The 24,238-nt window shown below is 39.8% G+C and overlaps 1 protein-coding gene across 2 annotated transcripts in view; it reads left to right on the top strand.

Annotated features, from left to right (window-relative positions):
- LOC115418082 (capping protein, Arp2/3 and myosin-I linker protein 3-like) overlaps positions 1-24,031 on the top strand; it is a 28,566-nt gene extending 4,535 nt beyond the window's left edge. The window contains exons 3-40 of one of the 2 annotated variants that reach the window (XM_030132393.1): positions 1,422-1,472; positions 1,571-1,630; positions 1,801-1,922; positions 2,472-2,566; positions 2,903-2,973; positions 3,098-3,171; positions 3,255-3,330; positions 3,408-3,496; positions 3,607-3,701; positions 4,399-4,485; positions 5,056-5,165; positions 5,272-5,349; positions 5,469-5,545; positions 6,084-6,188; positions 6,345-6,414; positions 7,699-7,780; positions 7,906-8,002; positions 8,241-8,295; positions 8,898-9,070; positions 9,208-9,276; positions 9,721-9,814; positions 10,386-10,484; positions 10,614-10,733; positions 10,837-10,950; positions 11,032-11,207; positions 11,336-11,423; positions 11,529-11,648; positions 13,067-13,133; positions 13,462-13,649; positions 14,494-14,573; positions 20,008-20,181; positions 20,721-20,898; positions 20,982-21,741; positions 21,864-21,970; positions 22,146-22,272; positions 22,533-22,604; positions 22,752-22,859; positions 23,371-24,031. In XM_030132393.1, coding sequence (XP_029988253.1) covers positions 1,422-1,472; positions 1,571-1,630; positions 1,801-1,922; positions 2,472-2,566; positions 2,903-2,973; positions 3,098-3,171; positions 3,255-3,330; positions 3,408-3,496; positions 3,607-3,701; positions 4,399-4,485; positions 5,056-5,165; positions 5,272-5,349; positions 5,469-5,545; positions 6,084-6,188; positions 6,345-6,414; positions 7,699-7,780; positions 7,906-8,002; positions 8,241-8,295; positions 8,898-9,070; positions 9,208-9,276; positions 9,721-9,814; positions 10,386-10,484; positions 10,614-10,733; positions 10,837-10,950; positions 11,032-11,207; positions 11,336-11,423; positions 11,529-11,648; positions 13,067-13,133; positions 13,462-13,649; positions 14,494-14,573; positions 20,008-20,181; positions 20,721-20,898; positions 20,982-21,741; positions 21,864-21,970; positions 22,146-22,272; positions 22,533-22,604; positions 22,752-22,859; positions 23,371-23,411 — 4,449 coding nt within the window. In that variant the 3' untranslated portion in view covers positions 23,412-24,031. The remainder of the gene's footprint in view (positions 1-1,421; positions 1,473-1,570; positions 1,631-1,800; positions 1,923-2,471; positions 2,567-2,902; positions 2,974-3,097; positions 3,172-3,254; positions 3,331-3,407; positions 3,497-3,606; positions 3,702-4,398; positions 4,486-5,055; positions 5,166-5,271; positions 5,350-5,468; positions 5,546-6,083; positions 6,189-6,344; positions 6,415-7,698; positions 7,781-7,905; positions 8,003-8,240; positions 8,296-8,897; positions 9,071-9,207; positions 9,277-9,720; positions 9,815-10,385; positions 10,485-10,613; positions 10,734-10,836; positions 10,951-11,031; positions 11,208-11,335; positions 11,424-11,528; positions 11,649-13,066; positions 13,134-13,461; positions 13,650-14,493; positions 14,574-20,007; positions 20,182-20,720; positions 20,899-20,981; positions 21,742-21,863; positions 21,971-22,145; positions 22,273-22,532; positions 22,605-22,751; positions 22,860-23,370) is intronic. The other variant, XM_030132394.1, reaches the window with a different exon arrangement.
- Positions 24,032-24,238: the final 207 nt, after the last annotated feature.

Genomic DNA, 24,238 nt, shown 5'->3' with positions numbered 1-24,238 from the left:
GCACTCCTGTCTAATTATTATCCACATTAAGCCAGAAGTGTATGTGGTCTCTCTTTGATGTAAGATACTTTGATAAGTCTCCCTCCTGCTGCATCAGCATGATTTACTCCTGTTTACCCGTACGCTGTCTCTTAACTACCGACCGTAACCCCAACTCATCACCTTAATGTGATACAATCTGGTGTTTCTAATCGACTCCTTCAGACAGTCTTTGAAGTCAAATGCTCCTTCCCTCTCTTCCTCTGTTGCTCTCACTCTTCCCCATTCTCCTTCTTCATCTCACATGCACATTTTGACTGACTACGTTTTCAGACACCTCACTTGCTGTGTGGGTGTAGAGGCTGTCAGTGTGTGGATTTGACAGGCCTCACTCAAAAAAAAAACCCAAAAAAACACAACAACTGAGGGAGTGCTGTAATTTAATTACTGCTTTTCATTGGGGTGGGGGGGGCACATGGAGGGGGCTTTGTCCTGAGGGAGTGTTTTAGCGGCACCATCAGAGAGAATGGAGTAAATGATTGGGAGCGACGGTGCAGAAGAGGAAAAGAAAAAGAGCAGAGGGCAGGACTCAGGGGCTGGTGGAGAGCGGAAAACGGCCAAAGAATCACTGCCCTTTGCTTGCCTTGATGGAGACAGACGCTGACTTTTTTTAGGGTGTGTTTACAAAAAGAAGTTGTAGCTCATGAACAAGTATCAGGAGCAGAATCAGATTTATCCAACAGCTGCATGACACAAATGTTTCCATGCTGAGAATAAGTGGATACAGGCACAGAAATGCTGCGTATGCTCAATCTGATGGAGATGCACAAATAAACTCTTACTTTGCATCAACATGAAACTTAATACTGCGACTTTCCTGTTAAACTACAGACACCAAATCATTGACACAAATAGTGGGGCATCCTGATCCAGCATGGCCAGCATCCCAGACTCTGAAGCAAATCCTCTGACTTCAAATGTCAAGACATATTTTGCTAATAAAATGTGCTGTTTTCCTTTAAATTATTATGTTAAAGCTGTGGGGAGATGCTAAATGACTCTTATTATTGCCTGTTGAGCTCAAAGCCCTGCTGTGTGTCACAAATTAAATGTATGAGCTGCTCTCTTGTTTGCCCACAGCAGAAGTAATGTAATGCTAATGAAATTACATCTCATATTAGTGCAAATGTGATTAAAACTTTGCAACGTGCCATCATTTTTCAGGCTGTATTGGTGTATTCTAATCTATTAATGTCAGACAATGTGTTTCTGACATAGAGGGCTTTTAGCTGGATCAATACATGAATATGGAAAGTACTCCTCATTTCCCTCTCATCATTACCATACAAACTCCTCAGACTATTTTCTCTACATGAGGCGTGTGACTGTGGAGAGAACTTTTCCGCAATCTTGATTCAATTTGCTTTATTTCCCGTTTTTAGGTTCTCACAACGTGGCGTCTCTATTTCCTGGCGCCAAAGATTCCCGCTAAGGTACTTCTCACTGCTTTCTAGCTCCTGTTACAGTATGAGGTTTTGTTTCATTGTGCCCATTGAAACCTTTATTTTCTTCACTGTGTCTCTGACAACAGGTAGAAACTACATTCAACTTCTTGGAGATTCGGTCTTTGAATTCCCAGCCTGACCACCAGGTAAACATTAATATTGGTACATATCTACTTATGCTCTTTGTTACCGTGTTCCATATAAGTATTGTCTGTACAGTTGTATAACACAGGGTTATGTCACAGTGACCTTGTATTACAAGCATTTAGAAAAGAATGCACAGCAGCTATCACTGCTATCTTTGTTTTGTGTGCAGGTTGTCATCGACACTGACAAGTCCAGCCACTCTCTGAAGTTTGAGTCTCGGGACCATCTTAATCATGTGGTCAGCCATATCAATTACGCTCTGTCCCGAATATTCAACAACTCCATTTTTGCGTAAGTGTCTGATGGCCCACAGTCATGAGATTTACACAGGGTGTGACTTAAACTCAGTTTTATATATAAGATAAGTCAATAAATACCATTGAATTCATGAAACCTGTGTTAAAGCCCACATTTCTGATGTTACAGATCTTTAAGTCTACCACTGAACCTAATGCTGTTAGTTTATTTCAGTATCTATTGGCCTTTTTTATAATTATGTAAACAGTAATTCACAAGAAGATATTAGATTTCATAGAAAAACAACACAATACTGACTGAAAAGGAACAGGTTGAAGCTGCAGCTTATTACACCTGCCCTTTGTACAAATTAAAGCAAGCAGCTGTTTATGTTAGAGCAAATCTAAATCAAAAATTTACTTTTTTCCCCTTACATTTTAATGAATAGTTAGCTAGCTATCTGTAGAAAATAAATAAAAGCACTTTTACCCAAAATAGAAAAAAAGATGATTTTATTTAAAAAGATCAGCCGCTGGTTTACTTCAAAATGTTCTTATGCATTAATAATCTAATATGTTTTTTCACTGTTTCTTGTCTTTGCAGCCCCTCCATCTGCCACTCAGACAGTGACCTTTCTGAGGGAAGCAGGAAGTATTCACCCAGCTCAGAGACCTCAGTGGAAACCCAAAGGGCCTGTGGTAAGGAAGATGTTACCATAGAACATGGGAGTTTGCACACATTTGCTCTCACACACACGTATACACACAAATAAGGGCACATACGCTCCGCTTGGCAGACTCAGAGGAAGTTGGCTCAGGCTCTTCACAAATGGCCTCCCAGATGTTCTTTTTACGTACAGAGCTCTGTCACACAAATATCAGATTGATAATTTAGACAAACGTTTCTGTCTGCACGTTCCTCCCTTTTTCTCTGTTTATCACCGAAGGAAGCAGCTGTTCACATCATCTGAAATCCTCTTTTTTTTTTTTTTTTCTCCTTTCCTATTTATCCTCCCTCTCGCCTGCGTCTCTCAGGAGGCTTCTCAGAGACCTACGCTGCTCTGTGCGACTATAATGGCATCAGCTGCAAGGAGGAAGTGCAGTGGGTAAGAGCTGTGGGACTGTGCCTTTGTCGCTGTGAGTGCTTTTGAGTGTTTGGTACGACACTGTCCGCAGAATTAGGGGGTCACATACTGCAGCAAACAAGCTCATGGCAAATGTTGCTCCTAGGATGTGGACACCATCTATCACTCCCAGGACAACCGAGAATTTAACCTGCTGGACTTCAGCCACCTGGAGAGCAGGTGAGGGACCACAAACTACAGAGAAGTGAGCAGTCACACACTATTACGACCAAAATATTTTACCTCAGTTTTATTTTTCACAGGGATTTGGCAGTGATTGTGGCTTCAATGGCGTACAATACCTGGTTCACTAAGCTGTACTGCAAAGACTTGCGCATTGTAGGTATAAATTAGCTGGATATGCTCTTTTGTGTGTGTTGAGCAACTGCTTTTAAATACGAGACGTTTTGCTTTAGGGGTCAGAGGTCACAGAGCAGGTTCTGCACACTGTCAGCAAATCCTCCAGCCTAGAAGAGATTACTCTGGAGAACGCTGGTTTAAAATCGTGAGTATAAACTCCTCTATCACACATAAACGCTCTTATGTGTGTATTTGGTCTTCAATATAAACTGTTTGCCTTTATGTTTATGCTGTATTTTCTTAACCAAACTGCAGAGATTTTCCACAAAAGATGTCAGCTGCTCTGTCAGAAAACCCTGCCGCTGTCATACATTCGCTCAACTTGGCCCACAACTCTCTGGACAATCAAGGTATCATGAACATTTAACTTTCCTAGATGTCACTTTACTTTTCATACACATTAAGTCTGAGGACCAGAAACTCAAGCACTGCCATCACATTTCTTCTTCATTATGTGTACGCTAAAATAATCTGGTCACAAAATGACATCAAGCATCATTTAGACTACATTCAGACTATGGGCAAATGTGGCCCAATTCTGTTGTTTGTTTTTTTTTGCACATATGTGACCTGTATCCGATCTGTTAAAGACAGTTTGAACAGCACAAATCCGATTTTTTTTCAAATCCGACCCATGCCACTTGTATATGTGGTCCTAAATCCGATACTTATCCAATATTTTGCAATGCAACTTCAGTCTGAACGGCTAGGTCACATTTATCCGACCTTTACGTTATTGAAATGCGACAGATGTCACAGTTCTATGTCCCAGGAGGAGAAGCGGCGGGAAAAACACACTTTCTTCCATAAACACAATATGTATCACATCAGGATCTCTTTTACACATGCGGGTCACTTCAGGGTCGCATTCAGTTCATACTCAAAACTGATAGAAGTTGCATTTAATGTGTAATATGAACAAGCGCACAGAAAAATTGGATATCGCTAAAAAATCCGAATTGTGCGTTAAGACCTGCTGTCTGAACGTAGCCTTAGTTGTGATACAGATCCTTTAATCTTTTTTTTATCTTATGTTGTGTTGTCCAGGTGTTTCCAACCTAATCCAGCAGGTTTGTCGCCTCAGCAAAGGACTTCGTCTCCTCAACCTCTCCAAGACCTCACTCACCTCCAAAGGTTTTCTTTTTTTCCTAACCCTTTTCTAAAATCGGTTTATGTCATGAAAGTATCACCACCACCTAAAGTTTTACTATAATCAAAACAATGACTCAGCACAATCAAGCTGAAAATAGTCACTAACAGCTGTTTTAATGAGGTTGTGGTCATTTGAACAGCCGTCAGAAGTGAGGTTTTATTATAATTTAGCTAATAGAAACTCTCTAAAGCCTGAGGTTATATCCCCTGAGCAGTTTTGTGTCATATTTTAGTTCGTACAATGGCTCCATATTGACTCTTGATGTCTTCCGCTAGCCTGCAGCCAGTACGCCTCCTGTTACCCTCTCATCTTAGCTTTGGACCAACGGAGAATTTAAATATTGCATTGAACCAGGCAAATACTATGCACTGCTTCACATTTACACACAGTGATACCTACGGCGTACAGAAGGCATATCAATAATGCAGGGACACAAAATGTTTTCAAAGTGTTTTAATATTGTACAACTCCAGTCTCCCCTCCACTGTCTCTTTCCCTCTTTTTTTTTCTGCACATTCACCTTCTTCCCCCCCTCTGTCTCACTCTCTTAGGAGTGGCGTCTCTCTCTCAGGCTCTCTGCTCCAGCGATGAGTACTCCAACTCTCTCCTGCACCTGGACCTAAGCAAAAACCCAGGGGTCCTGTCGGGAGAGGATGCCTCGGTCAGAAAGCGCAAACCATCTGGAAACAAAAAACACATTCTGCTCTATTTTGATGCCATGCTTTCAGCTTAACGTGATGTTTCTTTTTCTCTCTTTCTGTTTGCAGAACTTGTATCTCTTTTTGTCTCAGCCCAACTGCCTGGTCCATTTGGATCTGTCAGGCACAGATTGCTGTGTGGACTCTGTAAGTAGTTAACGTCTGGGGGAAAATCAAATGTTTACCGGTGATGTTAAATAGGCGAACATATCTGTGTGTTCAGTCTTCAGTCTGGATTAACGGTCTCCACCCTGTTTCTAATGCAGCTATTTGGGGCTCTTCTGAGGGGGTGTTGTGCTGATCTCTCCTTTCTGAACCTTTCCAAAAATTCCTTCTCCCACAGGTTAGTCATACCTTTAAGATTATCCAAACAATAAAGGCAGCCATAAATCTAAATCTGAGAGGATATCATGTCTAAGTTTCTCTTAATGGCTTCATCTCTACTTTTCTTTCTTTCTGTCCTTCCTCTCTCTGCCTCTTTCTTCTTTGCCTGTCATTATCTTGATCTCTTGCCTAATGGGAAATCAGAAATGAGCTTTGTGGGAATCACAAGAACATTGTGTTTCCCCTCTGTGGGTGTGTCTATTGTTTAAAATGAGAACTCTCGGCACTGTCTGCATAGATAAGACTCATGAATATTTAAGTAGAGCTATCTATCATTTGACCCCACTTGCTCCCTCTCTTACACCAAAGCAATATTCACTCTATTTCTCATTATGTGTCAGTACTCAGCGCTGTACTGCACTCATATTTACCCACTGTGTCAACAATGTGACTTCATCATCATGTCTGTGTGGCCAGCCTCATCCCATCCCACCCACTCTATCACTTCTGTACTCTTTGTCTCCTCTTTTTCATCTCATGCTTTTTCTACCCTGTAGAAAAGTGAAGGACACACTGCCGCTGTTCCGTCAGTTCTTCAGCTCAGCCTTCAGCCTCACTCATGTCAGCCTAGCCTCTATGAAGCTGCCCCCTGATGTTCTAAGGTACTCATCATATCTTTTCTTAATTCACACTCCCTTTTATCTAAAATCTGTTGCAAAAAAGCTGACTTGTAGAATACAGATATGCACGGCACAAGCAATGTGTCATCTCTTTGTAATTTTGTCTGATGCTCACTTTTTACTGTCCTGTTGTCAAAGGGCTCTGCTAACAGGGTTAACCTCCAATCCTCATATCAATGACCTTCATCTGGACATTAGCGGCTGTGAGGTATGAACTTATCTGTAGGAATGGTATGTTTGGGTCAATTAAAAGGACAAGAAAGGTTTTTCTGTCCTCATTTAAAGTAAAAGTAATTAATATATGTTTTTTTCACATCTCCAGATGCACTTCAAAGACTTTTTCCATCACAGCACAGCTTTAGTATTCAAGTCTTTTACATGGAGAAGATGTCTGAAATGACTCACTGTTAAATACGCATGTACAAGCTATAGGCACGAGAAGGTTAGAAAACAAAAGGAAATGAATGCACCTTCCAGAGCTATTATCTGTTTTTAACAGTGGAGAATTATCCAGTAGTGATATAGTTTCTGACATCACCCTCAAAACAAGAAAGTGTCATTAGAAATTCGGATTACTTTTTTTTTTTATCTAGATTAATAAAACAAGTCATTGTGTTGTGCTAAGTGAGTTTAAGATGTGTTATTATTAGGTTTTACTGGTTCTGTATGTTGCTTTTCTTTCCCATTTGCTTGTTCGTCTGCCAAGGAAAGCAAACTGATTTCTGGGTGTATTTCATTTTATTTCTTAACTAAAAAAGCATATTAACATACAACTACAATTGTCAAACAGTTAATTTAAATTAAAGTAGGAGTGAAACGATGTAAGCAAGCAAGTCAAATATTATAATATAGCACTTGAATAGCTTTGCTAATACAATTAGCGTTTTGGCTAAATGAGGTTTCACTATTACTATTTCACTATATCATGAACTGGTCATATTGTGTAGTGTGCGTGTGTGTGTGTGTGTGTGTGTGTGTGTATACTAGTACTATAAGTACTATTTTGTAGCTGTTTTTTGCTCTGAAATGGTCTCGCACTACCATAGATCAATTGATCATATGATCATGTGATAGGCTAATGATAAAAGTAACACCAGCTGTTAAAAGATGAGAGATTTGCACCTGTAGAGATGATTTACTGTAAAAATAAAAGATTGTGAGCAGTTTATTGATTCACTTACACACCCAACAGCGACATGTATTTTATTTGACAAAAAAATGTAAGCTGTAGCTGAGGGTGTTTTCCTTATCAGTGAGCAGAGCTTTTACTGATTATAAATAAGGCAAAGCTCCCTGTTCAACAAGCCTTCAGACTGCTTGCAAATACATAGAAAGACATCCATAAATTTGCCTTTCTCTGGAAAAATAGAACAATTCCCCGAAGACTGAACCTAAAATGACTCTGATTCATGCCTGTGCACATGTTGGTTTTCCCTTCTGTCTCTGCCTCTCTCTTCTCTCTCTCATCTTGTCTCTCTCTCTCTCTTTCCAGCTAAGATCTGCAGGAGCTGCTGTAATCCAAGAACTGTTCCCCAGAGTCTCCTCTATTGCTACTCTGGATATCTCAGACAATGGTACAGCAGCATGCTGCATCACATCACTCTGTGACCTTGACTTTTGTCCTGGGGTGGGTGAGGTTTGAGTGGCCTGCAAATGGATGGAGCTATGTTGAGCTCTGTGTGTGTGTTTGTGTTGACAGGTCTTGATGCAGACTTGCTCATGGTACTGCCGGCCCTCTCCAGACACCCCTCTCTCAAACACCTTCATCTGGGCAAAAACTTTAACATCAAAAACAGGTGCTGCTGGTGCACTGCATCACACTTTACTGCAGTCATTTGTGTGTCTGTGCATGTTTTTATGTGTGGATATGAAAACAAGTGCACAACCATTTGCCAGTTTGAATATGGGTGTTTGTGATTTTACTTCTGGGGTTTAAAATGCTCACCGGCAGACAGCATCCTAACAGCAGGAAATCACTTGTGCCAGCTCATCCAGCCATGTCTTTGTGTTTGTCTTCATGGTGTGTGTCTGCAGGGTTCTGGATGAAGTCCTGCAGAAGTTGGTTCAGCTCATACAGGAGGAGGAATGTGTGAGTGAGCACTCACAGTCTACACTCATAAAACTTACTGTAGACAGAATTTGCTGTTTGCTTTATTACATGATAACAATGTATCCAAATAAACTGCAGAGACACAGAAGCTTCAATTTATCATATATTGTAAATGAAGGGTGAGGATGTTTTTGGCATGCAAAAAAAAATAATTATATGAGATAAAAGTACCATCAAATATTCGCCAGTAGAGAGGTTTTCCATTCTGACACCCAGTTGATAGTGTGGACTCTGTAAGACATCATTTTTGCATTATGTTTCACTGTAGAAGTGTCACTGTATCATTAATTATTTCTGTTTCCCTTAGCCTTACAGGCACAGTGTCCATATCACTACACACACACACTTTATGAATAATTCATACATACAGCATGTAAAGTCATGCTGGTGAGCAGTCATATCACTATGCAGTAAATTTCATCACAGTATTTTATCCTCTTGTCTCCTTGGCCCTTTATTCTGTTTCCACTGCTCAATTTAATATTTCCCAACCTCATTTATTCTTAAATAACCCTCTCCACACAAACACCCACAGTAATAAATGCACCTCTTCTTTGTTTGTTTCTACTCGGCCTCTCCAGGCCCTGCAGTCTCTGTCCCTGTCTGACTCGCGCCTGCGTTCTCGGGGCACGGTGCTGGTCAACGCTCTGGGCAGCAATACCTGCCTGAGAAAAGTGGACCTGAGCGGGAACAACATGGATGACATTGGTGCCAAAATGTTGAGCAAAGCCCTGCAGATTAACACCACACTCAGGTAAAGTTGACAGGAGGTTTATGTCTGTATTTTGAGGAGGGTGAAGAACACATTTAGAGGGAGTGGATGTCTTGTTATTTAAATACTAGTTGTGCTGTGTATAGAGGTTTATATTCAACACATCTCATGCCCTGCAGGAGTGTGACATGGGATCGTAACAACACCTCCGCAACTGGATTTCTTGATGTGGCCCGAGCACTTGAACAGTAAGAGTTGTAAAACATCATCAACATGTTTTATATATGTAGACTGGAACTGAGTCATTAAATAAGAAGATGCCTTATATTTCTGCTGCAAGAACAGTATTGATTTTGAGAGGCCATGATAGAATTACCTTCTATTTCAGATCATGGAAGCATGTTGAAATTTGTAACGTGAGCCAAGCAAATTGTTGCTTTCCACTTTACTATCTTAAATGGTCCAGACTTACCTTTAGGCTAAGGATGACATGCTTGCAGAGATCAAAGTATTACTCACTTGTAGCATGGCATAGGAGGTATATTTTAGGATGAGTTCTGACCAGTGGGGATATTAACCTTACCTAACCCTTGTTTCTGTAACCCACTTTATTTTCTCTTTTTAGTCTCTTACTGTCGCCTGCTATAACTCCACCCTTCTCCTGTTCTTGCCTCCTCTTCTGTCTTTCTCAGTAATTTCACCTTGCAGTACATGCCTCTACCCCTAAGTGACATCAGCCAGGCTTATCGCAGCGCCCCAGAGAGGACAGAGCAGGCTCTGACCAAGGTTGGCATCAGAGACCAGCCAATGTTACAGTCTTTGTGAAAAGAAAATCTACGCCCACATTTGAAAATGCTAACAATATCCAATACGAAATCTGTCTTTTTTTATCCTGTCAGTTGCTGATCTTCCAACCGGAGTCTTATTCTGACATTTGCACTTGAATCATTAGTACTTTGGCTCTGAGATGAGCAGACAGTAATGTTTAATGTGCCAGGCAGAGAAAAGAGAAAGCACAAAGCACATCTGAGGCTGATGTGTATCAACAGTCAAAGGGCAGATAGCACAATTTTGCGAAATGAAAAGAGTCATTTCATCATAAAAGCCAGTGCTGCTGGAAGAAATCAATACAGTGCTACACACAATTGTAGCTGTCTAATTGGCCAAATGAAGAAATGACCAGAGAAGACAGAAAATGACACAGTGGCATCTCCTCTGCTTCCTTTTATGCTGCTTCATTTTCCTCTGCAGCAACCTACCTGTTGTGTCATAGTAACTTCTATTGGTTCTACCTCTGTATTTCTTCCCATCATTGTATTCAAGCTGAGACTGATCCGCTGTTATGTCTCTGATGTAGATTCAACGTGCTCTGGTCAGGAACAACCAGACTCAACGCTTTTCTCAGAGGCAGGCTCTCCGTCTGCACCAAGGCCTGGTTACAAGCACAGCTGAACAGGTAACTCGTGTGTGTGTGTGTGTATGTGTATGTGTGTATGTGTGTGTATGAGTAAGCTTGGCACTGTTTGTAGTGTTTGAGGTGTGTTTTTTTGCGTTTGTAACACTCCTCCGCCTGTCTGTTTCCAAGGTGATGGAGCGCCTCTGCGTGCGTGTCCAGCAGCAGGTGTGTTTGTTACGAGGAGTCGGTGAGATGGAGGAGATTCAAGCTGCTAAACAAGTGCTAAAAGAGGCCAGGAACTCCCGCGCTGTGAGTGATGTGAAATGTATTCCCTGCTATGTTTGTGAGCGTAGTATCTTCATTACAGTCACACTGAAATTTTAATTCATCTTTTCCTCGCCAATGCTTCAAGCTCTACCCTTCGCTGTGTGAGCTGGCTCATGTGCTGTCTGTGGACGGGCCGGTGAGGCAGAGACTGGATTCTCTGGCAGGTGAACTTGCCAAAGCTGCAGACAAGGAGCTGCAGGTACTGTAGATCTAACAGCCCATTTTTCAGAATGTGGAACATAACAGATGGGTGCGTTACTCATCAATCCTTGCATTGCAGGTGATTGTTGACTCAATGGTGGCTCTGTGTCGCGAGCTTTGTCCTTTATCGTCTTCTGCAGCGGAGAGATTGAGTCCTCCGCTCTCATCTGTCTCTGAGCGGGTGTCTATCCCTCGCTCTGCTATTCGCACAGCCCTGATGGAAAGAGCAGCCCAGGACATTCACAGAGCACTGGAGTAAGAGAGACATGCAAAGAGTTGCAGCGATACCTCTGAATTTGATAAACAGGTTATTGATTTGCTCTCACATTTACTAAACCTCTTTCCATCAGCAAATCCCTCTCTTTGTGCTTTTTCCTTCGCAGGGAAGTAAAGCTGTCAGTTGTTTCCTATCTCACCAACTCCATCGTGGACCAAATCCTACAGGAACTCTACACCACCCATAAAAGCCTTGTAAATGCAAAACACTCGTCATAGAAGATATTTTATGTGTGACAGGGACACAGATAAAGTGAATGACTGGTAGTCAAAATGACCTAACAGCTCTCTTTGTTTCAGACCCGGCAGGTTTCTCACCTGAAACGCTGGGAGGGGACAGGTGAAGAAGGAACAAGCTGGAGATTCAACCGACACCGGGACTCTCTGGACATCACAGATGAGGAGCTGGGCACCAGCATAGTGAGTCTGGACATATGGGTCTGTGTTTTTGTTCAACAGAAAGACCGAAAAATGCTTTAGAGCGAAATGGTTTTGTCAGACTTGTTTGTTTATATGCGTTTCCTCATTCCTTACTTATCAATGACCACTCCATAACAGACAAACCTTTTGGGTGTTTGGCATTTGGAAGTTTACACTGACTTCTTTGAAAGCAAAAACATACTTAAAGGTCAAATTCTGAAAGGGCTCCAGGCTCCATAATATCACTTCAGATGTTCTCTGGCCTTTAGATGCTTCACACTGATTGGCTTGATTTATTGAAAGTCTAAATTTCAAAAGGCCCTCAGCCGCACTGTGTACAGTATGATAACTGAATCAGTAAATTCAGTTTTTTGTGCTTTCAGATAATCCAGTATATAAACCAGGTCGTGTAGATTTCAGCTTCAGTAGATTTCAGCTTCAGTGATCTTGAAAATAGTAAATTCCAAACCTTTGAAAACACTGTGGATAACTCACTGTTTACAAGAAAGCAGGTAAACATGGTGGAGTAAATAATTTGTGCTGTCATAGGCTGAGGGCTATTTTTCTTGCAACAATTTATGTCAATATGGCTGCAACTACCCCTAACCCTTATGTAGCCTCCGAGGAATTTAAAATGACTTTAAATGAAGGTGAAGTTATCAAAACACTAATTCATTCAAATGTATTTTTCTTCTTTGTCATTTCTAATGAAGGTGCTTGGGAAAACTGTTTCCAAATAAACCTTTCTGAGGATGTCAGATAATCTTCTCACGCCTCTTAAAGTTGATGAAAGGGTTGCTTTGCTTTTGGCAAACAATCACATCTGAAAGGAGTCCATTCATCGCTGACATGTTCTGATCCTCTTTTTCTAGTATATCCTGTAATACTAAAACCTAACCTTTGTATGTGTCGTTGAAACCATGCAGTTACTGTAATTTAACATGGGTGCCATCGCCATTATTAAAATGTTTTGCAGTTATAAGAAGATAGTTAATGGCAGCTGCAGCTACCAAACTGACCCAGTTTTCACCCTGTGTCACACCTGAAGCCGTATGTTTTCAAAACGGACCCCAGTTTTTATGTAATAGTGCCTTTTTCTCTATGATTTAGAATGATGTATTTACAGCTTGAACTGTTTTTCCTCTTATTCCTCTGCTTTTTTTGTCCCACTGTGTGTTTGTTAATTTATATTGTATGTTTTTATGTGTTGAATTTGTATGGCTTTGCTTTAAATTTACAGAGCATGTTTCTCAACATGTTGTCTTCTGTGTGATTTGAATTTACAGCTGTACAAATATAAGTACTGATTGGCCTGAGGAAGAGTTTACTCATTTATTTCCTCTGGCTGTGTGTTATGTGTGTCTTATTTGTGCTACATTACTATTCTTTAAGCAGGTTGATGTTGTCTTTTCTTTCAGGATACAATAGCCATTAAGAAGCGCAGCTCGAGAACAAGACGGATACGACCTGTCTCCACCAGGCTGAGTGAGTAGCTCTGAATATCCTCTTATCCTCCGCTCTCCCCACTTTCCTGCCTCATTCTGACCCCATCCTGTCTCTTTTCCATTAGTCTGTTTTCTGTTGAGTCTTTTTTCCTCTTCCATCTCGCTCTCTCTCCATCTCAGAAAGTCTGTTAACGGCTGTTTTAATCTAGCTGAAGCCAAGTCTGTGTCTGTATTTCTCAGAGAAGTTTCCAGTTATTTTAATGTGACACTTCACAACTGAAGCTGAAATAATGGCTCCCTGTAATTCCCTTGTTCTCACTTTCATGCCCTCAAATCCTCTAAAACCTTTCATCTCTTTTTGCTGTCAGGCTTGTGTGATGACTCCAGTTCCTCTCCACCCCCATCGGTGCCGTCGTACTCCTCACCACTATCCCGCTCGGCCTCCTGGGAGGGTTTGTCAGAGTTACCTACACAGGGTTTACCTCTCCATCATGTGACGCGGGTTCGGCCAAGGCCTCCACGAAGACACAAAGGAGGACACGTCCCTGCTGAGACGGTAAGACCATCCATAAATATGAACATCCATACAAGCATGTAAATGCATACAAACAATCATGTAAACTTATATAGATGCACTGTTGTCCATAACGTTGTAATAGTTTTGTTTTCAGACACATTCCTCTTTTTATTCCTATTCATACACATCAGTCATCACCTTTGATCAGGTACAGTGATTACACACTGAGTCCCAGTTGCACTTTATCCATCAACAATAAATGACATTGTCATGATCATTTCTTGAGAAGAGATAGAACTATTTAATTCCAACTTTATGGACAACAGTGGATATTCGAACATACTAGAATATAAACAGATACAGACATACTCTCTACAAACATGAACATTTAGACTGTACATACACACATTTATACATACATATAAACTACCAACATACATACAAGATAAACAACAACAAAAAACAGAGTGAAAAATAAAATAAAAAGAGGGAAAAAATGAGAAACATGGTATCTATGTAAATAAATATACATACATACATACACACGTATATGTATACATACAGACATACATGCTTACATACACACATACCTGTTTACATACACACGTACATGTATACACACATAGGTACATATATACATACACACGTATATGCATAAATACACACAGACATAGACTTCCTAATGTTCATGGCTGCCTCTGATTCTTGTGACTCTTGCTTCTTCTAAGAGGTAATCTATACAAAGTGGATGGCTCAAATTGGATTACGTGATCTCTGTGAAGCCAGTGTAATCCATATTTATTGCATACAGAACATTTACAAATGAAGCTCGATGAACGAATGTCTCTAAAAAGAGTTTGTGTGTGTGCCTCTGTGTGTACAGCACTGCAGTGAAAATGGAGGTGTAAGCCCTCTTGATGACGGACTCCCAGATTTCTATACTAAAAGAGTCCTCCCTGATAGGTAAGTGAGGATATTTCATTTATATCATCACATTTGGAAAAACTACCATCTGAACTTTGTACTTGCTTTAAAACAGGTTATTCATCATTTTGAATGTTTTGTCACTTGTGAGTTATTTCTCCTAAAGCAGCTCTGATCAAAGAGCTTTTCAACAATGACGGCTCACTGAATATAAGTAGACGCACTTATTTGTTTTCATTCTGAGATTGATTTCCAGTAACTACTTGTAGTGAATTACACAGTTTATGCTTTCAACACTTAGATCTCAGTTGTCAGAGTGTCCTTCAATGCAACAATAAAGCTTTAAACTAATTCTCTGAACAGCATCACATGCTCTTGACAAAAACGTCTAACCTGATTAAATGGAAATTTTCATATTGAAATGAATTGAAACCTAAAAGGGACAATGATGAGTTTTCTGAGAAAAGTACAGCTGTGTAGAAAACTCAAAATCCAATAAAATATGCTCTGGACAAAAATGCTGGATCGCATCACACAAACATGATCATGATAAGTTGCAGTTGCTGTCAAAAATTATCAGGATATAAAAATTAAATCAGTATTTCTTCTGAGTTTAAGGGCAGATTTTTCTTCCTGAGTCAGAGTTGAAGAAACCAGATAGTTACTTGTGATTTCAAATGGTTATTTATGGTCAGAATGTGCACTGCAAAAATCAAAATCTTACCAAGTGTATTTTTCTCATTTCTAGTCAAAATATCTCATCACACTTTTTTTTTTCTTTTTTGAAATTCAAGTTTTTATGGAACTTTTCAAAGGCTTGGTACATGGTAAACTTAATATGTTTCTCCATACAAGAACAGGTAGTATATAATTAACAATTAACTCTAGTGACAGACTCGACATACTCTTTATCTCATAAACATAAAAGATCAAAAATAAAATAAATAAATAAAAGACAGGCAGCAGATACAAAAGAAGGTGGATACATAATAATATCAGCTAATAAATATCTGTACAGACACACACACCTGTACATGCGCTCATATATTCATACATACACACCTATCTACCTTTATGTAATCCCAAAACGTGTTCCAAGTACCACCCCCTCCACTCGATCATCACTTAATCTACTAAGCATAGATTCATAGGATGCAGTTTCAGTCATTGCACAGACCCATTCTTTCATCTGTGGAGTTTCTGATGTTTTCCAGTGTCTTAGAATGACTCGACAAGCTGTTGTTGTACCCACTGAAATTACCGAAAAGTTACATTTGGTTATGTTGGGTAACTGAGATTTATCCCCCAGTAAGCAGAGCTCTGGGTTTGTGGAGATTTCTGCTCCAAGCCAATTACTTAAAGCAGGGGTCACCAATCCTGGTCCTCGAGGACTGGTATCCTGCATGTTTTAGATATTTCCCTCTTCCCGCACACCTGACAGTCATTATCAGGCTTCTGCAGAGCTTGATGATAGGCTTATGGTTTGAATCAGGTGTGTTGGAAGAGGGATACATCTAAAACAAGCAGGATACCGGCCCACGAGGACCAGGATTGGTGACCCCTGACTTAAAGTATTTAGAATTTGAGCCCAGAAGGGTCTGATTAAAACACATTCCCACATACAATGAAGGAAAAGTTCCAGTTTTCTGTTGGCGTTTCCAACATAAATCATCACCCAATAGTTTATCTCATCACACTTAAAATAAGATATAATCACCTAAAGAGTAACTTTTCAGTGAGATATAAGAACTTACTTTTAGACAATAGATCTAGAAAATCTTATTTCAAGAAATCTTACCAAAATAATTTTCACTTGTTCCATTGGCAGATTTTTTTGCTTGAATTAAGCAAAAAAAATCTTGAATTAAGCAAAAAAAAAAAAAAAAAATCTGCCAATGGAACAAGAGAAAATGATCTTGGTAAGATTTCCTGAAATAACATTTTCAAGATCTATTGTCTAAAGATAAGTTCTTATATCTCACTGAAAAGTTACTCTTATGGTGATTATGTCTTATTTTAAGTGTGATGATATATTTTGACTAGAAATGAGAAAAATACACTTGGTAAGATTTTGATTTTTGCAGTGTGACAAATATTTCAGAAAATCTAGAAGTAGAACATTTAAAAAGATTAAAAAAAAGATTTTTATCAGTAATTAAAATTAAGTGAAAACTAATTCTGAAGCATTTTGTAAACATTTTATATGACAGTGTAAACAAAATTAAACTCTAAGGTGAAACAGAAATGTTTGCTCTAATGATATTTATCCCAATATACAATTATAATATAACAAAACAAATACCCAAATTCAGCCTGTCCCAGTACATTTGTCCATATACTACAGTGTCCCTAGACATACAGAGATGATGTCTCTGTAGAAAGTCAACAGATACAGCAATAGATAAAACATAAATGTTCACCTACACCTTTATAATAGTTTCTACACTTCCACATATCTCTTTCTTTTAAAACATGTCATTAGATGATGTATAAAAAAACTGTGCTGCTTTCAATCACCACTTCCTCCAACGTTCATGAATACCCCTCTCAATGTTCACCACCAGCAAAATTTTGCACAACTGGAGCAAATTTAGCAATTATTTAGATCAGGGGTCACCAACCTTGGTCTTCAAGAGCTACTATCCTGCATGTTTTAGATGTTTCCCTCTTCCAACACACACCTGACGGGTCGTTATCAGACTTCTGCAGAGCTTGATGATAGGCTTATCATTTGAATCAGGTGTGTTGGAAGAGAGATACGTCTAAAACATGCAGGATAGTAGCTCTCGAGGACCAGGGTTGGTGACCCCTAATTTAGATCCTCTATTCACAAAAAAATCACTTTCCCTTCAGTCTAACAAAAAGGAGACCACCATAGATAGAAGTATTTTGCTTTTAGCACTTAAATCAAACTGTTGATACAACACATTATTCTGATTTTAGCAGTTAATTCATTTCATTTTTGGTCACAGCTTGTTATCATCTACAGGGGTTGGACAAAATAATGGAAACACCTTAAAAAATCAACAAAATATAATTTAATATGGTGTAGGTCCGCCTTTTGCGGCAATTACAGCCTCAATTCTCCGAGGTATTGATTCATACAACTTGTGAATTGTTTCCAAAGGAATTTTAAGCCATTCTTCAGTTAGAATACCCTCCAACTCTTTTAGAGACAATGGCGGTGGAAATCGACGTCTTACTTGAATCTCTAAAACTGACCATAAATGCTCAATAATGTTGAGTTGTCTGGGGACTTTGCCGGCCATACGAGATGCTCAACTTCATTAAAATGTTCCTCATGCCATTCTTTAACAATTCTAGCTGTATGGATTGGGGCATTATCATCTTGAGGTGAAGGTGTTTCCATTATTTTGTCCAACCCCTGTACATAACAGTGGTCATATTTGCACTGATATGCCCATGTATACAGAAAAATATAGATGTAGTTGTAGACATGTTCCACACTATTATTGCTGTTTATATACTTTATCAGTTATCATGAGAGAAATGGCTCAAGAATGCAAATACAGTTACTGTTATTAATACAGTGTTAGTTTCTAATACTGGTAAAATAATGCTATTCAAAGTACTGTGGTAGTCCAACAGAACAGATCAAAACTTTCTTAAGGAGCTCATCTTGAAATCGTTCTGATTATTTTATGGGTGCACACAGTAAGAGAAGACAAGACTCAAGGAAAAGGAGAGTGTAAATGTAAAATGTTATGTTAAAGTTTATACTTCTTCCTACTCCTTTTCGACCATGCAAAATTCAGACTTGCACGTACTTGAAGATAGATTCTGTTCATTTAAATATTAATTTGTTTTTGTCTTATTTTGCTTTGTTTTGTTTTATTTTGTTTCTTTGCATGTTCGAAATAAAAAAAAAAAAAATGTTTGGCTTCACATAACATGATGAGTCACCATTACGGTTACAATACAGTGTTAGTCTCTTTGATTTAGAAACAAAAATTGTCTGCATAATTTTTATGTAACTGAAAATTAAGCTCGGAGCTGTTGTGAGGAATAGAATACAGGTTCAGATTACTGTATTTGTTTGGCAATATAATACAAAGCCTATTGCAAGAAATATCAGACTTTTTTTTTTTATTTTGCAGTGTAACGTAAAATTCCGCAAATAGAAAAAACACATATGTACTTTGCAATGCTTGAGTTGTTTAATAGTGCATTTTGTAATAAAGTAGTTTGTAACAGAGAGCTTATAGTAAAGGCAGCATGAGTCACTTTTGGCTGAAGTATTAAATGTTTGATGGTTGAAGTGCAAATTGTATCAAGGTTTAACTGAGGTGCTAGGATGTATCTGTAATTTAGAGTGTGAAGAGTTTTGAAAAAAGTGTATGTGATATTGAGATGAAAATGGTATAGGGAATTATGGTGTATGGTGTACGGTTTGCAGGAGTAAATTGGGTCTAAAAATATAAAAGCAGGGAGTGTGTGTTCAAACACAAACTGCTTGATGATTCTCCAGTAACATCTTTAACACAGATAACTTACTGACAAATAGAACCAGTGAGAAGCTACATAAAAGGAGTGCATAGTGTCTTTCATGATAATTCAGTATATCAGGCTAGACATTTGGTATGCATCTTTGCTGAGGCCTTATTTTAATTGGCTTATTTTTTAGGTTTTTTTTCTGTTTTGCTGTTGACTGCGTTTCCTGTCTTTGAAGTAACTCCACGTCAAGGTTCAGCTTGTTTAGCACGTCCTGCTGGCTGCTGCTTGTACATCCAGAGGCGAGTTTAGGTTTAAGTTCTGCCGTCCATCATCTGTGCTCAATTAAAACATAACCTTCGTCACGCTTTGATGATGACTGTTACTGGTTGTTGGGAGCATTTTGGGTTTAGTTGAGAAGACAGGATAGGTCAGCTGGTGATCAAAGAAGCCTGAGATCTGGTGTTTCACAAGGAGAGGGATTTTTCTTTTCTTTTTCTTTCTTTTTTGTTGTTTAGATGTGTCAGGTGAAAAGAGGATGTTGGTTTTCTTAATTGGATGTGGCTTCTGCTGTAGGGTTTATTTAGTGTGACCATTCTGCTCTGGAAATAAAGGTTTTGGCTTCACATCCATCAGTACTGCACAGTATGTACATAATTTAGAATAATGAGGTAAAATGTGCAATGATGAATAATGAACAGCTCAGTGATTAACGTAGAGAAGCAGTTTTTATTTTGCTTTAGCTGAATGTGGAAAAGATGCCATCAGCTGTTGCAGCATACCAGAAAGATCCCCCCCCCCCACACACACACACACACACACACACACACTCAATTATGATCACATTTATAATACAGAAAGTGTACTTAAGACAAATTATTGTGTACCAGCAAGTGTAGCCTAGCAACAGTGTGAACCACAGTGAGTACTGAGTGAATAGATGTGATGAAATAAATGACCTGTCTTTGCACAAATGGCTACACTGTATGTGTGATATTGAACTTCTCTCACCTCTTTTTAGTCAGCTCTCCTCTCTGCACAAAGCTCACTCACTGAGGAGGAAGAAGAGGCGAAACATGCTGGCTATCTTTGGGTTCCGCAAAAATCGTACCCAAAATGTGTCCAGTCAAGGGCCGGATTCTGAAGCAGAGGTTTATGGAGACGGGTGTCACACGGTTGCCACGGCACCCACAGGGTTTGTGTTTCCGCAAACATACCATCCATGTTCTATGGAGTTTTCATGGTTGTTCAAGTTATGGCCTTGAAAACACAACAGTATCTTTGTGATGCATCAGTGAACAAAACACCTCAGAAAGTATTTTTTCGTTTTGCTTCCATATTCTGTTCTATATTTTCTGTATTTTTTTTGCTTGTTGTCTTTTCTCATTTCTTATAGCAACAATCAGCAGCACTGAACCGCAGAAAAACTTCAGCAAACATCAGTCTAAATCTTACTCATTTCCTTGTTGATATGAGAAATGGCTGATAGCTGCCAAAGCGCAGGCAGGCTTTTAACAGCGTGTGTACACAGATGTAGATGACAGCCGGTGGCTTAGAATCTGCATCCATTCTTCAGCCAAGTGATTACAAATGAACACGTTACATGTCAAATACAGATTAGGATGGGGACACACCTGATTTTTGCCAGAAAAGTGATACTGCATAATTACAGTTTGTCAAAACTTGTGACAGTTTAAAAAGCTGAAGACTCTGTGTTTTGTGTTAAAACTTTAGAACCGCAACAGAGAATGTATACACGCTCCTTCAGCCGCCCAGGACTGCTGTCAGAGCTGGGTCTCCAGGTGATGCGGCGGATGGTAAAGGTACTCTTGTTTTGAGTCCGCCACCAGTGCCGGGCCTTCCTCATCCAGGAGCAGGAGGAAGCAAACACCCCTTTTATTCCCCCAGAGAGGTAAAGTTATTGTAATCCACTGTGAGTGTGAACTACCCTGAAAATTAGTGTCAAACTTATGTTTGTTTTTGTTGTTTTGGCAGAAACCTGAAGTGGATGCTGTGTTTGACCAGCCGGTAGAGTACTGGGCAGATGACAAACAGAGGACAACAGAGGTGCTACAAGCAGAAAAGCAATGGATGGAAGGGAGGCAGAGTGACCAACACAGTGACAAACATGTAGACAGACAGTGGTTTGATGACAGGATACAAGAAAGTTTTGGAGAGCCAAAAACAACAGACAGACAAACGGATCGATACCGGACAGAGAGACATCCAGACAGACACATGGACCGACAGTGGACTGTTGACAGACATACCCAACGGCAGATTGACAGAAAGATGGAAAGACAGTATGGGATTGGCGGCAGGCAGATAGATCGGTCATGGTCAGAGAACAGACCATCGGACATCCAGGTGGACCATCCGTGGACGGAAAGTAGACATCCAGGTAGAAAGCCAGACAGACAAGTTCAAGCACTTCATTTGGCTCAAAGACCACTGCCTCCATATCCATCAGACCGGACACCTTCGCCAAAACAGGAATCAGATCCCCCGAAAATTACAGAGACTGCCACTACGGACCGGCATCAGAGTCAGCAAGACACGCAGGGAGAAAAACCCATGTGCCCCAGCGCTGCTGGAGGTTTTACTGAGGGATGGCGGAGCGGTGCAGGAGGCGGGGTTTCTGCCAGCCGAGCTGCTCCCTCAGCTGCTAAACCTGATCCCCCACCCCAGAGCAGTAAACCTAACCTTTCCAAACTGAAGCCAAGACACCGCCTGGAGAGCTCAGACACTACACCAGGTACTGCACCACCATGGTGTAAAGAAGAGTTCAGCTTCGAGTTATTAAAGTGTCAAATTCAGTCTTTGCCTCAATGCAAAACAACCCACAGATCAGGTGACAACACACTATTTAATCTGCAGGTGCAGAAGAAGATGGAGAAACAGAGAAGGATCTTGGAAAGATTGAAAAGAAAGAGAGAGAGAGAAGAAAGGATTCAGAGAGTCAACCTCCTCCAATTCCAGAGAAGGTTTGTCCCGTCTATGAGTGTGAGTCTTTCCTTTGTATTGTGTGACGGGATAACCTTAATACCCTACAGTATGTGCAGTTTCAGTGGTAAATCCTGTAAATCTACAACACATTTGACTGTAATTACTTGTCCTGTCTCCTTTCTTGTAATTTCTTTGTTGGGATGGGACAAACAGCCAAAGACATCTGCGTATGTGACTTTCCCTAAAGAATCAGTCAATGAGAGGAACTTACCTCCTCCTCCAGTGCCACCTCCTGTTCACAAACCTGTGCATGGATTACCAGACAGAGCTGCAAGCCAAGGTACCATCTTGGAAAATGTTTACATTCAGTTCACAAAGAATTTAAATCATTTATTTTAGGTACTTGCCCTGTTTGAAGTAGACACATGTATACCTTTTTTGACTGGGGTTTACTTGTGAGAGACTGCATGCTGAATAGAATGTCAATAGAATATCAAAGGTGAGGAATTCTCCCATTTTAGACAAACTGTGGCCAAAAGCTCAGTTACTAATTACACATAAAAATAGCTTTTCAGCCCTTCAATGTTTAATGTTGTTCAGGTGAGGAGGGACTGAGACCTCAGGCACCGGTGAAACCACAGAGGAGCAGAAAGGCAATGTCCTGTGACACAGGTATCACTTCACTGCATCACCACGTGTACTAGTATCAGTCCACTTATATTGTTGCAGTATATATTTGTAGTGGTAATTTGTGTTTTGTTGACATGTGTGTATTGTGTTTAACTGTTGATTTGTGTTTCCTGTCATCACTGAACTCAGGCACTGACAGGGAAAGCCCTAATAACGTTGAGAAGCCCCCAAATCGAAAACCCCCTGTGAAAAAACCTAGACTACCCCAAAACAGAAATAAATCACTGGATCTGTCTGGTACAAGTCTCTGTTTTATTTATTTATGTGTGTGTGTGTGTGTGTGTGTGTGTGTGTGTGTGTGTGTGTGTGTGTGTGTGTGTGTGTGTGTGTTTATGTACTGTCAGTCAAGTTGTGATGCACGGTGTTACTAGTGTCCAATACTGTACATGGATGCGTGATTCTGTATGTTACACTTTTTCACATTGGACAGTTAATACTTGTTGCCCAGAGCTGATTATGTCAAAGTAGGACTGCATTATCTGTTGATTATTTTTTCAATTAATCAATTAGCTTTTTGACCTTTGAAATGTCAGAAAACTGTGAAAAACAGCGATCAATGATTCCCTCAGCTTAATGTGACATCTTCACATTTAGTTTGGTTCACAACTTAAAGATATTGAGTTTCCTGTCATAGAGGAGTAAAGAAACCAGTTGACAACTAATCAATAGCTGCACCTCAAAAATGAAAGTATAAACTTCTTAAAAAAAAAATTTCGCTCAATGTGTCCTGTTTTGCTCTGCTTTACAGACAGTATCAATTCAGCACCTGGTCACAGCGAACTGTTGTGATGCCGCAGATATTCACCTGCCGCTGTCCGGCTGATGTGTTGCCATGGCAGCCGTGAGCATTTCAGGTGAAAACAAAGAAAACGGATGAGGAAGCCAGAAGAGATGGAGTCTAACAGTGCAACATGACACACAACCTGAAGCATCAGTCACTCGCTTTTGTTGAGTCACCTCCTTTAATGTGTTGCTCACTTCCCTCCGTTCACCCCGACTGTGTTTTCTGTCTATGCTTTTTCTCTTACGTGAAATCCGGCTGAACTCTTTTGTGGCTACAGTATTTGAACAGTATTTGCTACTTTAGAAAACCCAAATGATCATTGTCTTTTGTGTTGTTGGACGCAGCCAAGTGCTGGGGCCTTGTGGCTTTGCTAGACAGAAGAAAAAAAACAGTATTTATTAGAATGTGATTTCGAATCCTGCAATGCATTTTTGACTGCTGATATAGTTGATTGCCTTGATTGACACTTGAAAATGAGTTGCTTCTTATCAAATGAAATTTGATTATTTATATCTAGTTTTGCTTTCAGGAACTGAAAGGTAATATATTTTCTAGAAAAAAATAAATATTATGTATGAGCACCCTCTCTGTATGAATAAAACCCTAATGGAAAGCAACCTTTGAATTTTGGAGTGAGTGCATTATTGTTGTTTTCTGTTTTGGAAAATATAACGTGGGTGAGCTAAATCACATCACATTAACAATGCCTTGTGTCATGAGATAAAACATTTGTAACCATTGTGCATTTAATTATTCATAATTAATGCAATTATTTCTAATGACTTCATCATCAGCCTGAAATCTAAATAAATATGACTGTATAATAACTACA

Source organism: Sphaeramia orbicularis, chromosome 4 (genome assembly GCF_902148855.1).
Source record: "Sphaeramia orbicularis chromosome 4, fSphaOr1.1, whole genome shotgun sequence".
Lineage (NCBI taxonomy): Eukaryota > Metazoa > Chordata > Actinopteri > Kurtiformes > Apogonidae > Sphaeramia > Sphaeramia orbicularis.
The sequence above is the reverse complement of the archived record's forward strand: the minus strand, read 5'-3'. Positions and strand labels throughout refer to the sequence as shown.